At 50.4% G+C, this 14,781-nt stretch overlaps 4 protein-coding genes across 4 annotated transcripts; 2 read left to right on the forward strand and 2 right to left on the reverse strand.

Annotated features, from left to right (window-relative positions):
* Positions 1-3,452: 3,452 nt before the first annotated feature.
* Positions 3,453-4,446, forward strand: BJX68DRAFT_260993 (uncharacterized protein; the record flags this gene model as incomplete). Its single annotated transcript, XM_071044034.1, has 2 exons — positions 3,453-3,907; positions 3,966-4,446. The coding sequence occupies 2 exons, from the start codon at positions 3,453-3,455 to the stop codon at positions 4,444-4,446; spliced, it is 936 nt and encodes a 311-aa protein (XP_070904712.1).
* Positions 4,447-5,485: 1,039 nt separating this feature from the next.
* Positions 5,486-6,252, reverse strand: BJX68DRAFT_260994 (uncharacterized protein; the record flags this gene model as incomplete). Its single annotated transcript, XM_071044035.1, has 2 exons — positions 5,486-6,045; positions 6,144-6,252. 2 exons carry the CDS (start codon positions 6,250-6,252, stop codon positions 5,486-5,488), a joined length of 669 nt encoding a protein of 222 aa, XP_070904713.1.
* A 1,359-nt stretch (positions 6,253-7,611) lies between these two features.
* BJX68DRAFT_260995 (uncharacterized protein) lies at positions 7,612-10,833 on the forward strand (the record flags this gene model as incomplete). Its single annotated transcript, XM_071044036.1, has 5 exons — positions 7,612-8,069; positions 8,118-8,283; positions 8,334-8,864; positions 8,925-9,294; positions 9,347-10,833. 5 exons carry the CDS (start codon positions 7,612-7,614, stop codon positions 10,831-10,833), a joined length of 3,012 nt encoding a protein of 1,003 aa, XP_070904714.1.
* A 677-nt stretch (positions 10,834-11,510) lies between these two features.
* Positions 11,511-13,979, reverse strand: BJX68DRAFT_251855 (Zn(II)2Cys6 transcription factor; the record flags this gene model as incomplete). Its single annotated transcript, XM_071042463.1, has 7 exons — positions 11,511-11,898; positions 11,965-12,150; positions 12,213-12,829; positions 12,886-12,966; positions 13,023-13,333; positions 13,414-13,765; positions 13,809-13,979. 7 exons carry the CDS (start codon positions 13,977-13,979, stop codon positions 11,511-11,513), a joined length of 2,106 nt encoding a protein of 701 aa, XP_070904715.1.
* Between the last annotated feature and the right edge of the window lie 802 nt (positions 13,980-14,781).

Consider the following 14,781-nt stretch of genomic DNA (forward strand, 5'->3'; position numbering starts at 1 on the left):
CATCGCGTTTGCAAAAATCATTGCCATGCCCGTCCTGGTGTGAACATATAATTGGGAGTCTTTGGGTCCGACCAATGCCACGATTTCAAAACATAATCCCCTCGAGACGGCTCACTACAGATCTGGGGGAAACACTCCAAGTACTCGTAGCCTAAAGGAGTGCACGTCTTAATACGCCTATTCCATAAACTATGAAGAGCGAGAACTCGGCGCTGGCGAGGCAGACAAACGCAACTCGCGTCCCACCGCCTGCAAGCGGAGGCAATCAAAAAGCGCCGATGAAACCAATCCGGAAGTCATCGGAAATCAAAGCTCAAGTAGTTGCCGGCCAAGATTAGTGCCTGCCTGCCTTTACAGGAGACTAGGCGCACTTCCTCTTTGTGGTTGGGGGACTCGTTTTCAAAGTTTCAGATTCGACTTCGGTGAAATAGAGACCTCAATGCCATAACTCCAAGCTTTCAAGCTCCTAATATATTATGATACTGTCGAGGAGTTACATCATGGACCATAAATCAGGCGCCTTGTTACCAGCACAACAGGAGCTATCTACAGGTAACAAAGGCGCTGGTTACTAGGATACTACAGGGGTTGTCTCAGCTTATGTTATCCAGATGGCATAGATGACATCATGTGCTGTGCAGTCCCTCCTTCCGGCTTTTGGGAGGGGGAAAGGAGTGGGGTCTGTTTGAGTCCTATATTCAATACGCGGGTAGGGCTGCGGTCCATCAAGGTGCAGGACAACTGAGTTGGTACCCGAGTTCCTACCGCGGTCAGGGAAGGCAATTTCTACACTGGTTGAGGATCTATAGGAATTGGGTTTCATCTTTATCATCATGCCTAGAAAGACGCTTAGTGTGTAATTTTCGATTTCCCCTCGTAGAGATATCAAAGACGCACTGGACCTTCATACCTATCGTTGCAGAGACTCCTTAGTTCAGGCTATTCTACTTCGCGGGTGCCATAAACATGGTGCGCCGAGCTAGGAATGGGAATAAGATCACCTCTACTGATCCTATCACACATGTAAGTGTGTGGCAATTTCATTATATATATTGCATCCGTGACTAATTCAAGTGCTAACGTAAAATCGGAAAACTTTAGTTACATAAATGGGGGAGATAGCTGTAGCTATATTACGTAGGTTTTTGATCAACCCTAGTTTTGAGCGGCCGATTTAGAATCATTGAGATTTACAGTCATCGTGCCCTGATTTTTTACCATAACCGTGAAAAGGATCGATCTGCCAGCCCAGACAGCTTCACCTGTATCCGTAGCTGCACGAGTATAAATGTCGCCTTAAATACTATACTCCGTCAACGCCACAAATCATAAACTCCAGATTCCACCTTTGTAATCACCTGAATTGTCCTGAGACGATACAGGTTATAGAGCTACAGCGGACATAACCCTGATTTCCAGCCTAACATTCTCCAGGACTGTATCCGCTCAAAACACCATAAATATCCCCCGGACGGACTGCTGTGTCGGTAATGACCTTATGCACGTGTCGCGCAAAGCTGAAAGAAACACCCATGTAAGTCCCTTCGGGTTTTCATTTTACGAAGTTCACTCTTATTCTGAGAAGAGCGCAAAGGGGTATATCTCTCTCTGCGAGGCCGCGATCCGGCCGTCAGGAATACTGTGTATGACGTCTGGATGATATTCGAGGGAGACGTTGAGAATCGTCGGGTCCGTCATTGGGTTGAAGTCGCACGCTGAGAAGTTGCCCGCGCTGATAAGGATCTCTAAGAGGCGTTGCATTGGATTATCGCACACGATAGACAGGGCTGCAGTGATCTGTGTGGTTTCCTTTTTTTTTGTATTTATCCATCCTCATGGACATTGCCTAATTAGAAGAATAAGCCATACGTTTACCCGCTTCCTTTCAATGTGCTGTGAAGTCCATGACACGTGCAATTGAGGCCTTCTTGCCGGGTTCTGGGTAATGTTGAGAGGCCGCAGGAGAAAATCTTCAAGGGTCTGGTCTCGTTTAGACGTGTTGGAAATACGTCTGTCCTAAACGATAACCGAGGGGAACGCGAACGTCTTTTACAAAATTCTGGGAGCAAAAAGAAACCCAGTTACGCCTAAGGGGTCATTTTACCAGTTAGGCGATAACAGCTATAATTCTTGATATCCAAAGTGAACCGTATTCATTCCTATGGTGCCTCTGGACTTGTCTCGCTCCACGTCGTAATAAAATAATGTGCACCTCGCATCCTCTGATATTTTGATGCATGGTAAGCATTATTTTCCCTGCAAGCGAACGCAGTGTCGAGACCCCAGCCTTCAGGGGCAACGCGGGACATTGTTCCGGCCAATCACACCAAGCAATAAACCTATTCTCAATAGGGGCCTCAAATGCGATTGCTCTTCCGGTTCTTCTAGAATTTCGCAAGAAGAGTTTGCTACTTAACAAATGTTTACTTGAGCATTGTAAGAAAAAACTCTACAATACACTGTCGCTCCAATGGATAGCAGAACACCGTCAGACACCAATGGATATGCTTCGGGGTAAACTTTGGAGGGGACTTCCGCGGCTCGAACATGAGCTTAAGAGCAATATTAAGGGATGATCGAATACGAGCTCAGCTGAAAGCCCCCGACCTTGGCAGATTAACCTGGTTCTTGGCGATCAATACCTTGGCATATTGCATTTCCTGGAGCCCCAGCGCGGGACAGGCACAGCCCCGTTGCCAAGGCTGCTTGGTGCCAAAGAGGCGACAGAGCATACCAGACCTGATGGTCCGAGACTCATAGGGAATATGCTGCATAGGCCCTACTCGACTTGCCGCTGCATTGAGCTTTGATCATCACGTAGTACTCTTCCCATGTGGAGCGATCTAGCTGGACACCCCCGGCAATACTCCCTCTTTGAGGGTCAAACAACCCAGTGAGGGCCTACCGCCCTGTGTCGCTGGATGTCGCGAGGAATGAGATCAATCAATGCTTAGTCCCCGCTAGTACCGCAAGTCTGGCCACCGCCATCGTTCTTGGCTGACCCTGCCAAGGCTGCTTTTTCCCAGCCGAGTTCTTGAGAGTTGGCGCGGAAATTTGCGTTACGTCTCTCGTTCAAGTTGATAATCCTCATTGGACGCCACCCAGAGGATAGCCGACTCCAATTTCAAAACAAGCCACGAGGCAAATCCAGCTACCAAATCCACCGTTTCAGACATACTGCGAAGGGTCTAGGGATCTCCCTAGGATGCAGCGGGAGCCTGCAAATAGGGACAGGATCGGCGTCGTTGGAGGAGAGGGCTGGCTGAACTACAGGACCGGCCGTGCAGGAGCTTTCGTAGTATAGTGAGGCTGAGATCATTCTGATGGAGGCCAAGGGGAGCGCCAGATATAAATACGCGCCTTGTCTCCTGCCTGGATTCAAGAGGCATAATTAGCAATACTACCTGCGTCGAGTCGAGATAGCTGTGCATTCCATCTCATTGCGGCGCAAAATGAAACTATCTACCCTTCTTGTCACTCTTTTGCCACTCGCGGCAGCCTCTCCAAGCCCCGCCGCAAGACCGCTCGCAGCCCGCGAAATCACCGACCCCGAGCGTCTCGCCCAGCTGCAGGCACACCACGCCGACACCCTGGCCCTACTCAACTCGGCCGCCGCCATCCCCGTGACCCCATCCACCTACCGAAACCTGACCGAGAACACCCCCTCGCACGAGAGACGTCTTTTCCACGTCTTCGGCCTGCTTGGGGTTTATGTTGCCTCGCGGGTTGGCGCTGGGGCCCTCCAGCAAGTTCTTGGCGAGCTCCTCGAAGTCTTTCTCGGGGACGATATCATCTGGCATAACAAGGAGTACTGCCGCGCATATTTCAGCACACATGGTGGAGGGAATGAAGAATTTCGGACGTATGCGAGGGATCATGGAGATCGGACGTCGCAGGTGAACATCAAGTAGGTCAAAACCTCATCCATCCAGGAGCACTGTGCTAATCCTGTCGTGCGTCAACAGCTCCGGCTGGAACGATCCCGAGAACACAACCCCCCCAGTCCACTTCTTCGAGGGAGCCAACGGGGACCCCGCGATTGGTGCGTACAGCGTCCAGTACACGGCCACGGACAGGGTGGCGTGGGGCGGGATCGAGGGGACGGAAACATGCCACATTGAGGGACTATGCAATCCCCAGTATATCTTCTACCACAAGGACTATGATATTGTTCTGAACACATGGCGTGAGTTTCCCCCGGATTTGGCCTACTTTGTCCCGTTCTCGGTATGGTCTTTGGGTTTGTTTCTGACAGTCTTTCTACGAACAGAATCCCAGGGCGAGGTCTCGGCCTGCCAGTACTCCCAGGGCGAGGACTGCAAGGGGATGTGCTCCTCGGGCGTGAAGAACCAGTTTTGGAGCGGGGGTGTGCTCTGGGGTGGTGACTGCGCGATTCCGTGTATCGAGGATGGTGGCGAGGGTTATGAGGTGATCGAGCACGAGTGATGAGCTCGCCATTGCCCAGCGCTTTGCGTATCTTCCACGTCCGCTGTGCTTCTGCGGTCACACATTCATTCTCTTGCTTTGGCTTGTATCTCTCCTTCTCCCCGCCTGTTACTTTCTTCACACATTTATATCTAGTTCCACTGTACAATACATTCTGAGACGTTTACGTTAAATCATCTGTACCAACTTTGAACTTTTGGCCAGGAAGCGGACGAAACAGCGATAGGCGCATGAGACCAAGAGGTCTTAGCTCCACCTCATAGTATCATCATGAATCGTCGTGTGAATGACAGGGTGGAACTTTCAGTTTCGAGACATCCCGTCACTAGAAATAGCAGCTACAGTAAGGCTTGGAGGCCTCCGTGCTCGCGCGATTGCCTGGTGCTTAGCGACGGCGCTGCGCCGGGGGTTTTGCGCATCCACGATCGCGGCGATCATCATCAACCATCCTGAGTGGCGACAAGCGTAACTCATCTAGTATACAAGGCAAAGGAGATGGCTTTCTCTAGTCGCCATCTAATTCCCATGAAGATTCTTAACAAAGAGTCAGTGGTGTCGTTATTGCTGTTCTTCAGACATAGGGGTCGGGACAATCTTATATATCACAGCCGCTGAGGTACTATATCATTAAGTCAATATATATAGCTAGGCCCACATACTCTGGGTTGTTCGCATTGGCAACCGAACCTCTGGCGAACTATACAGTTTTCTTATCCAGAGATAACTAAAAATGGTCCATATGCAGCTTGGGAAAAAAAGCCTGATGGTGTGCAGTACAATCATTGCTGCACCCAGGATCATACACGAATTCCATATCACAAGCGAGGACCCCATACCGTACCACACAGACTTCCTCCTCAGTGAGCCAGCAGCATTACCCGTCGGTCCACTAGTATCATCACCCCAAGCCGTACCCAACTTTGGATCCACTGTCGCTGTTGCCAGCGCAGTAGCAGCGGCCCCCAAAGCAGACTCATGGCACAGGACTGCAATGGCATTAAGAGCATAAAGTCCGCGATGCTCGGACCGCTCCTGAGGCTCAAATGTCACGGGCGCCGGGATCATAGAGGCGAAATGTAGACGTAGCGGAATTAAACACTGAGACGCCCGTCGTGCTCCCGTTGGTGTATGTGTATGTTGTCTTCGCGTACTGGTAGCTGTATGCTTCATGGCCCTGGCACCCCTTTGACACGGCGTAGTTGGGGTCCACGGGGATGCAAACACCGCTGCTGTTGGCGACTACTCCGCTAGACCCCATCGGTCCGTCGATCGTCGTGTCAAAGAGCCGGCGGTAAAACGAGGGCGCAAACGGTAGGTACATAGGGCAGCATTTCGGCTGTAGAGCATGTTTCATCAACGAGCCGCTATCTGCGCAATCATAAATCCAATCTGGGCAGTTCAAGTGGTCGTCGTGGGAATAGCCCGTCAAGATCCCCGAGGAGGTCAAGGGGCTGCTGGTGTCGCGGGCGGCCATTCTGACCGTCTCCCAGAGAGAAGGACAGTAGAGTCCCGGGGAAAAATAAGCTCCGTATAGTGTCTCGTATAACCTTCTTGAATCGCGATAGTCATCACAGTCCTCCTTGGTAACCCCAGTGAAAGCTGGGGGAGTTAAGTTAGCCTCTGGGGCCCTGGTGGGCCAGCAGCCCTCGTAGTAGGTCCTGATACTGCGGGTAGATACTACCGTCAGTGATATCTACCAAGCCGATAAGCTCGAGCGGAAGTGCATGTTGCCAGTTGCGTGAACGTTGTGGTAAGGGGGCCGCAGTTGGAGAAGACGTATGCGAAGTAGCTGTTCGCAGCGGTCATGGCGGTTATCATGTCAATGTTTTTGCGTAGATTAGAGATTCAAACTAAAATAGGCGCAGGGAGGGAGCCAGGCACAGTATAAACGCTAGTAGATAGATCCAAGGAGTGGTCTTGATCATCGCGTCGAAAGGAAAGGGTCATCTTGGTAAGGCTTAGCCTGTTAAGGCGCCATGGCCAAACGCTTGCAGAGACTAGTTTCTGCTTGATTTAGCTTGGCAGGGATCCAAATTTTCCAGGTTAACATCAAGCATCTTGATCTCTGAATCGAAATACAGGGTTCTACCTCTGGTGATGATACAGCATGTCAAAGCATTGGGTAATTTCGCACTGAGCACCATGCTTAGCATCTGGCCTCTCACGGCTTTTTTTCCCGGGTAAATCTGCAGTAGCTAGGTATTTCCACATGGCTGCTGTGACGGTTCGGACCCATCCAGGACTAGTGAGGCGTTACGTAGCTTGCCCTATCAGGTCCAGACATCAGCGGTCAACATAGCCACAATAAACGTTGGTGCACACCAAGGCTAGCATCAGCATATGAATGACGCTGTACATGACGAACATGAATACCCAGGCTAAATCCTGCCAAGGTCGGAGTGGTCGCATTGAAAGGAATACTAGTAAATAAAACCGATTGAGCTTTCGTGTAGGCTAGGTGAAGATAATTCGGTATGAGGCTCTTGACAGTGAGAACGGTAAACTAGGTTAATAGAATACGCGTTGATTGCGGGGTGGTGATATTTTCAGCCGCGATATCCGACGTGGCTGTGGTGGTGGCGGACATGGGTGCACCCTGCAGGTTTTAGCTGGCGTCCGCCAATACCAATGAGATACGCACCCGGTGGGCTCGAGTTGTAGAGGATGTTCCATTGTTTGACTGTTCAGGAACAGGCGAGAAGTATTAGAGCCCCTTTAGCGAGGGCTTAGCGAGAGGTAACGAAAGAGGGCGCGACGTTCTTAGCATGGCGTCGTCCATATTCTGGTTTACACCTTTGACTGCAGTTCACTAGCATCACAGGGGTCATATAGCAAGGTCTAGCCAGTCTCGCGTAGATACTTACAAGATGCCCCTTGCTCGCAGTTTCTGTGAGACCGAATATTCGATTTGCATGCCAGTCGAAATCGAATGGGGGCGAGGAACGAATAGTCTCGTGCCACGATTGAAGGCGTTTGAGCCTGATCTGCCTCGCCAAGAAGGCAGGCGCCCTGGGCCTCCAGCTCAGCGAGGCTACGGTCGCACAAGCGGGCAGTGTCTTCCCTGCCAACGGAATCTCGCCTCCTGGTTTTCTTCCCCGTCTCTGAATCGATCTTTTTCATTTACTCTCATCCTCCGCTCACAGCAAAAAGACTCTTCGTCGCATAATGTCCGATCCTTTCTCAGTCACAGGGAGCGCGGTTGGCGTTGCCTCTCTGGGCCTGACCATCTGTCAAGGATTTCTTCTTTACTATGGCCCTTACAAATCTTTTCATGATGATGTTGACGAGGTTGTCTCTCGCATCCAGAGTCTGGATGGCCTGCTTACTTTGTTGCAAAAAGTGGTCACTGAGTCTGATGCGGCGGATACCTCCCCAGTTACGCAGAGTGTAGACCTAGCGACGCAAAGAAATATCGAAAGCTGCCGCCAGGGTCTGAAAAGACTACAGAAGATGCTAGATAAATGCCACAGGACCTGTCCACCAGGCCGTGAAAAGGCCTCGAGGTTAAGAACCCAAGTTGACCGGCTGCTCTACCCGTTTCGCAGGGAAACACTGATGAACCTCATGGATACTGTGTCCTGGCTACAGGCAAATGTGGATACTACTTTGCAAGTTTTGCATTTGTAAGTGTCTTCCCAGCGGCCCTGCCAACGTTAACAATCTCCTTCTAGATCAATGCTCAAATCGGGTCAACAGTCAATGGGTTTGCTTCTGTCAAACACAGTATCTACTGCGTCAAATACAAGTAGGATTATTGGCGGGCTGGAGAGACTTGAAGACCAGAATACGGGAATTCATTCTACTCTCGTGATGCTGATGGAGCGGATGGATCAAGTGGTATGGTCGCGCCGTATCAGTCCGGAGACTTAGCTAATGTGCACTATCAGGAGTCACATATCAAAGCAAGCAGCGGACAACCAATCACGAAGCCAAAACTATTGAAATCCCTCTTAGACACGCAAAGACGGAATGAGCATACCGTCAAGGTCCTACTCCCTAAGCTGCAGACGAGGAACTCGCGGACGAAGCGAGCACTCCGTTGCAACTGCGACCCGGTGAAGGCGAATTCGAGCGCCCATGGCACCTGGTGTCCGCTGCACAACCAAAGCCAAGACCTGACTATACTTCTATTCCGGCAGACGTTCTGCAATTTGTTTCTCAGGTTCTCGGTGACTGCTTCATTGACTATGACCAACGGCGCGGGCGGTTTCTCTATCAGTCCCAAGCTACACTTTCGGGCCGTGGTACCAAAGGATTCACCGGCATTCAAGCTCGTTGATAAATACGGCCGCCATCATAGGTTCTTACATATGGAGAATGGCGAAATACGAAGAACCCATGAGGCGCTCTTCGAGCTCTTTCGGGCAGGCCGGGCCTCGCCGACGGACACATTGGAGAATGGAGATACTTTATTACACGTGCGTCCCATATCTACCTTTTCCTTGGTATTGATTTATGTTTGCTAAGAGCAAGGCTAGGCTGTTGCTCAATGGCAGAGACTGAATCGCTTCTGGGATGACGATGCATGGGTGGATTGGCATGCTTTCATTGACGATCTTCTTGCAACAAGCATTTCCCCAAGCGCCGTGAATCAATGGGACATGACACCGACGGATGTCATATTCGAATGCAGTGAGACCATTGGCTACAGCGATGGTGGCGCATCTAGAAGGATACGTACTGCCTCATTTTGCCTTCAGTTTCTCAAAGGGGGCTCTCATATTACAGATCTTGCCTTGTTGGGTGGGTATAGACTCCTCCCATCTTGGTATTCTGATATCCCTCTGCGCATCAGCACGCAATCAATAGCACTGCTTCAATCCGTAGTTGCCAGGCACGGGATGTATGGTAAGTTGCCCGTACTTTCAAACCTTTGCCGCATGTCACTGATAGCGAATAGATATGGAGATGCCGGAGGAGCTACATCCGCTTATATTGCAATCTGCGGATGGGCTTCATTCACTGCTCAACTCTTCAGGTCCCTTGAGCCCAGAAACCTCCTCATATTTCGACTGTTATGCTCAGTGGCCAGAGGGCCTTGCAATTCTACTTGACCACGGATATACACCCACAGCGCAAGCCCTAGGTCGTGCTCTCGAAACAGGCTGTGTACCATGTGTGAAGATGATGCTTGACTGCGACAGATTCTCCTTGGGCAAGGAAGCACTTCGCTACGCGGGTGAGAACCACAGGGGGACCCCCGAAATCCGCCGCCTCCTAATCGAAGCTTTCGCTGGCCGTAGACGATGCCTACAGGCTTTAGCTGAGACTCGACTTCCCGCAAGGTCGCAAGGGGAGTTAAATCTTCAACCCGGAACGCTTCTGAACCGAAACGCTGCATGGGCTTCTGAGTTGCTGAAACTGCTCTCGGTTGACGTAAGTGGAATTGATGCCGTCGAATCGCATTGTGTATACTTCACTCGCTCGGACGGCCTGGGCCTTTGGAACGAGTTATGGGATGCTGGCTTCCGGGACGTCGACGAACCAGATGAAGATGGGCACACAGTTCTCATGTCATGCGCCAGTTTTGAGGATCGATACGCCACTCTTGAGGTGTGCTTAGAAAGGGCTGAATGGTTGGTTTCGAGGGGTGCCCACTTGTATCGCGTCTACTGCAGCCGCCCGGCTATACAACACCTGGCTGAATCAATGGCTCACCCAATGACCGAGACTGGGGCTGATAGCCTTTCCAACATAAGCGAACAATGTGTCAAACTCCTCCATACCGTTGTTTTGGATGACACTCGTGACAATTGTGACTGCCCCTGTTGTGCAGGTGGATGCTTTGCGTTGAAGGTACTACTACATACGATTTTTGACTGGCTCAAATGGGATGAGACAGCACCATCTACAATCGAGATCTACGGTCCGCCCTTATCAGTCGTTTTGTATGTCATCGAGAGCACGCTCACAGCCAACACGGAAAGAGAATTCTTTGACAAGCTCGCGTCCCGCCTTATCCGATATCTCACCTTTTGCGAGCTTGATCTGACTCATACCTGCGACCACGATTCTGAGGAGCCGGACACGGAGCTTATCACGGAGATCCGTGAAGAGGAGGCCTCCTTACTCAGCCAGCTTGAATTCGTGGTTGGGGAGCTCCTCGAGGAATACCATCACTCGCCATTAACACTTCACCAGTTCCTGAAAGAGGTCTGGCGCGAGAGGATGGACGAGATCCTCTCAGAGCTCCCCAATGACCAAGAAGTTGCTCAGCTTCGCCAGGTTGGCGTATCTGTACAGACGCGCGAATGTGATGTAGCCTGGAGCGACCTTCTAAACGGGCTCGAGTCTACCATCCTCCGCCCTCGTTGTTTGAGGGATAGGTCCTATAACGCACCGTCCTGCTCTCCTATTTCAAGGAGCAAATTTACCGACGTATCATAAGGATTTTTGTCTCCTTTTGATGGATTAGGCTTTCATTCTGTCCTATATCGTACCCGAAATCAGAATACAGCACACAAGTCTGCTGCTTATATTGAAACCAACCCTTAAGGCCGTTTGGTGCCTGCAGATATTCTCTGATAATCTGGCTGACTTGAAACAAGTAATTCCTCCCGCCATAGGGGTTTGTGCTGTTGGTGCGAGTTGAAGGAGTATGCCTCACAAGTCTACTAAAGTTTCTCGTCTGGGCAGTCCTATGGATTTATCAAGCGATCGAAATGGGGGACCTCGAATATGTATCAGCTAATGGCCCCACCACTAGCATGTGCCGTCTAACCCTAAATTTTAAACACACGCGGCAACTCCCCCCCCCGCCTGGCTCATACATAACCATCACGTGGCGCCTCGTCTGGTCAGGTCAGTTTCCCGGCGTCGTCTTGTACAAGAAGTGCACGCGAATATTTCAATGCAGTCAAGAGGCCAGTGACCGATTAAGATCTAGCGTGTATCCGCAGAGGATTGAGGCTCAGGGAACATCAGCTGCGCAAGCGTGATGTCAGAGTTGATAGCCGATAGACTGCAACGAGTATTGACCATGATTAGTAATTTGAGAATGAAACTAGGTGCATGCAGTGGAGGGGGTCATAGAGAAGTGATATACACAGAGTTCAGAGCCAAGCTTACACGTACTCGTCATCGAAGAAGAATCCGCCATCTGATACTGGGGCAAAGGGACTGAATATTGTTGAGAAGGGATCAAAGATCTGCGCATCGTCCTGGCATGCTTCATCTGCCACGTCTGGAGTAGAATCAACTGTAGAACCAAACGATGACTGAGGCACATGATCTTTCAGGGCTGTGACAGGAGCAAACGCCTTACTATGGGTCCGGCTCTTTGCCTTGGTGAACATTCTGGAAAGTATTTCAGCGCCAAAGTACACGGTTTTGAGCTCTTCAATGACCAGCATGCAAAAATCAAGGTTATGGCAGCCCATACGTTGCACCAACTGTTTTTCAGAGGTGGTGTCAAGGAGATGGATTTGCAATGCGGGAACCAAGGCAATGCAGCTTGCGATATTTAGCGTAGCTTCCCAACCTTTGAAGATCTTATTGATCTTTTGACGAAGTACGTACACAATAGCTTGAGTATTACTGACCATATCAGCACCGATCATATCGCCGAGGATCTTGTTGGTGTTTGTCGCGGCGTCTTTAGTCCTCCGCAGCACGCTCGATGCCCATTCGTCCCCAGAGAGATCAGGCAAATTTGTTTCTGGCTTATCAAAAAGAAATGGTCGGTATAAGACAAGCATGACGGACCTATAGCTTTAACGTCAGGCTGTCGAGAACTAACCAAGAATGAAGATCATGATTTCACTTACTGTATATACAGCTCAAGATGGTACTCGTGTAAGGCGACGACGTAATTCTGTCTGTGAGCTATGGCGTGGTCTTTGCGGAGATGATACTGTCGGATGGTCTCGTCCATGTGCTGTATTTCGGTCCTACTGGGCCGTGTCGGCTCCGCTCGGTTTTGCCAAGAGAGAATCTTCGCTAAAGAGACTGAAAGTGCCAACAGCTCTGTCCATAATCTGGACAAATCCTTAGTTCCTTCGGGAAGGTACTTTTTCCGAATACTCGCCGAAATTCCCGCGAGGAGATTATCGGAATCATCGGCATCTGGCATCGGGGTACTGCAGTCGTCTAGGTTGATTCGCATAGGCCTGCCCATGCCAGCAGAGAACCACGTTTCACGGTAAAAACAGCTCCACCACAACTGCTTCCGGATCCGGCCGCCACTCACTAACATGGCTTTTTTGTCTTTTCGACTGGTGTCTGGCTGTCGATGCAGCCCTATCGTTTGGCACAGACCGATGGCAACGCCGTTCCAGTGCCAAGGTCCGGTTCTGTCTTCAGTGTCCGAATACCAGAAGCCTGTCAGAAGTACCGCCTGGATTAGAGTTATCTTCTTTTTCTCATACTCTGTGTCATAAAGAGCCTATGTGATTTTAGTTAGCTAGTGCCCTCTCCAAAACCGCTTTGTGGAGCTACAACCTTGGCCCGGATATACATTGCACGCTTCATCTCTTTTCGAGACGAAAAGTTCACTGCTTTTAGAATGCTGTCATCTGCGAACTACTTCTTATGTCAGAATATTATCGAGGAAAGTGACGGAGTGCATGATAGCCTACATTTGCAGCAGCTAGAAACATGCTCCACAGTAGATGCACGCTCACTTCGTTGCGCGCATTTTCGAACATATCAAGGAACGAACTGGCATCAACAACCGGGAAAAATGGGTGCACATAGTGAAAATACTTCTGTATAATCATTTCGCAGACAGGAGAAGTGGGAAAGTCAAAGACGCCCTTATGGCGCAAGTAGTCAATCGTTTCCTGGTCCATACGAGTTGGGCTTATTCGTGGGACGATGAAGTGGCCACTCTTCTCCCTTGACTCCGGTTCGCAGATGTTGACTACCAGGCCGACGCCTCGGGGGTCCCCTAAATGACAGAATCAGCATCATCGTAGGCCACCACTGGCACGAATATTACAAAACTCCAGCCAAATGACCATTTCTTACCATATAACGGGGAATAGCACCTATTTGCTACATCTCCGTCTGGTTGCAACGTGCCCGTGTCACCTTCATTATAATGGCCAAAATGCTCGTTGAACGGATGATAAGGTGTTTCGGTACCATCTCCAGTCTCATCAGCCAACGGAGCTGTGAGACTTTGACCGCTCCGCACAGATAAATTCTCCAGTCCAACAAAGCGCTCGGAACCAGCTGGAAAGCTGCGATCCTCCAGGGAAGTACTCTGAGCCGCGGGATTGTCATTGGGCGGAGAAGATACCGTGCTAAGATGATGGGAGGTCGAAGATTCTAGGCCACGTCTGTTACGGCAGCTCGTTAGCATACTTGCCGAGGAATTCTTCGGTCAGAGGACATGTCGCTCACTTTGATCTCCTACTCACCCGCGGAACACATGTAGCGTCATCTAACGAGCAGTTGGCGCAGGGCTGGCCAGTCCGTGGGAGACTGCATCTTACTTTACGGGTGTGACATGACTGGCAAGCCACAGGTGCTCGTTTTCTGAATTGTCGCGCTCTGCCAATACCCCGTGTGCTCTCTACGGGATCAGGCATCATGGAACACGGTAGGTCAGTCTTTGCGGAAGTCAACAAATTGTGCCTAGCACCAATGTGGGGGGGATTGCCGCGGGTAAAAAGTACTCTAGAGTGGGAGTGGTACACGTTAGACCTCGGCAACACGAGCTTGACTGGTTAGTCATACAATGGAGAACCTCGGCTTTCAACCTATTGGAGCATGGCCGCTTTCAACCTCTTATCCGCTGATCTCGAATCCCTAATGTAACTCGTAGCAGGTTGGTAACAACACTAATTTCTGCATAAGTTGCGTCGCGCTGTGGGTGGGCTAAAGCTACGGGCATGGCAATGATCTAGCTGAGTTATGCTCGATCAAACCTACCAAACCACTAGCGAAAATCAACTGAAACTGTTGCGACCTGGCTCCTACGCACGTCGGACGCTGGGTTCCTACATTTGTGGGAGGGCTGAAAGCCAGAGACCTCGACGCCCGTGCCCGTCTAAATCTAAAAAAAAAGCGATACAACACCGCTTCTGAAACTATTAACCCGAACCCTTGGTCGCTTTCCAGCAGCATTGGTACCAGGTCCGCGTAATGCAAATTTGCTGACTGTGTGCTGCACCAAATGGAACAAATCCCGTGGCTCACCGGTAATCTGGAATTATGCCCGTAGAGGAAGAATTGAAGATGTTGATTGATTGGAACATTGACATGGACAAGAATAAAGCTTTGCTACTTCTCCCGAGTATGATCGGCTTTTTGGCCTTCCGATTCCAACTGAAGCTGTTGGGCGATGATGTTCTAGAGGCCAAAACGAACCGCAACCACACTGAGAGGAGA

This window comes from Aspergillus pseudodeflectus (genome assembly GCF_044049435.1).
Source record: "Aspergillus pseudodeflectus strain CBS 756.74 chromosome Unknown BJX68scaffold_2, whole genome shotgun sequence".
NCBI classification, from domain to species: domain Eukaryota; kingdom Fungi; phylum Ascomycota; class Eurotiomycetes; order Eurotiales; family Aspergillaceae; genus Aspergillus; species Aspergillus pseudodeflectus.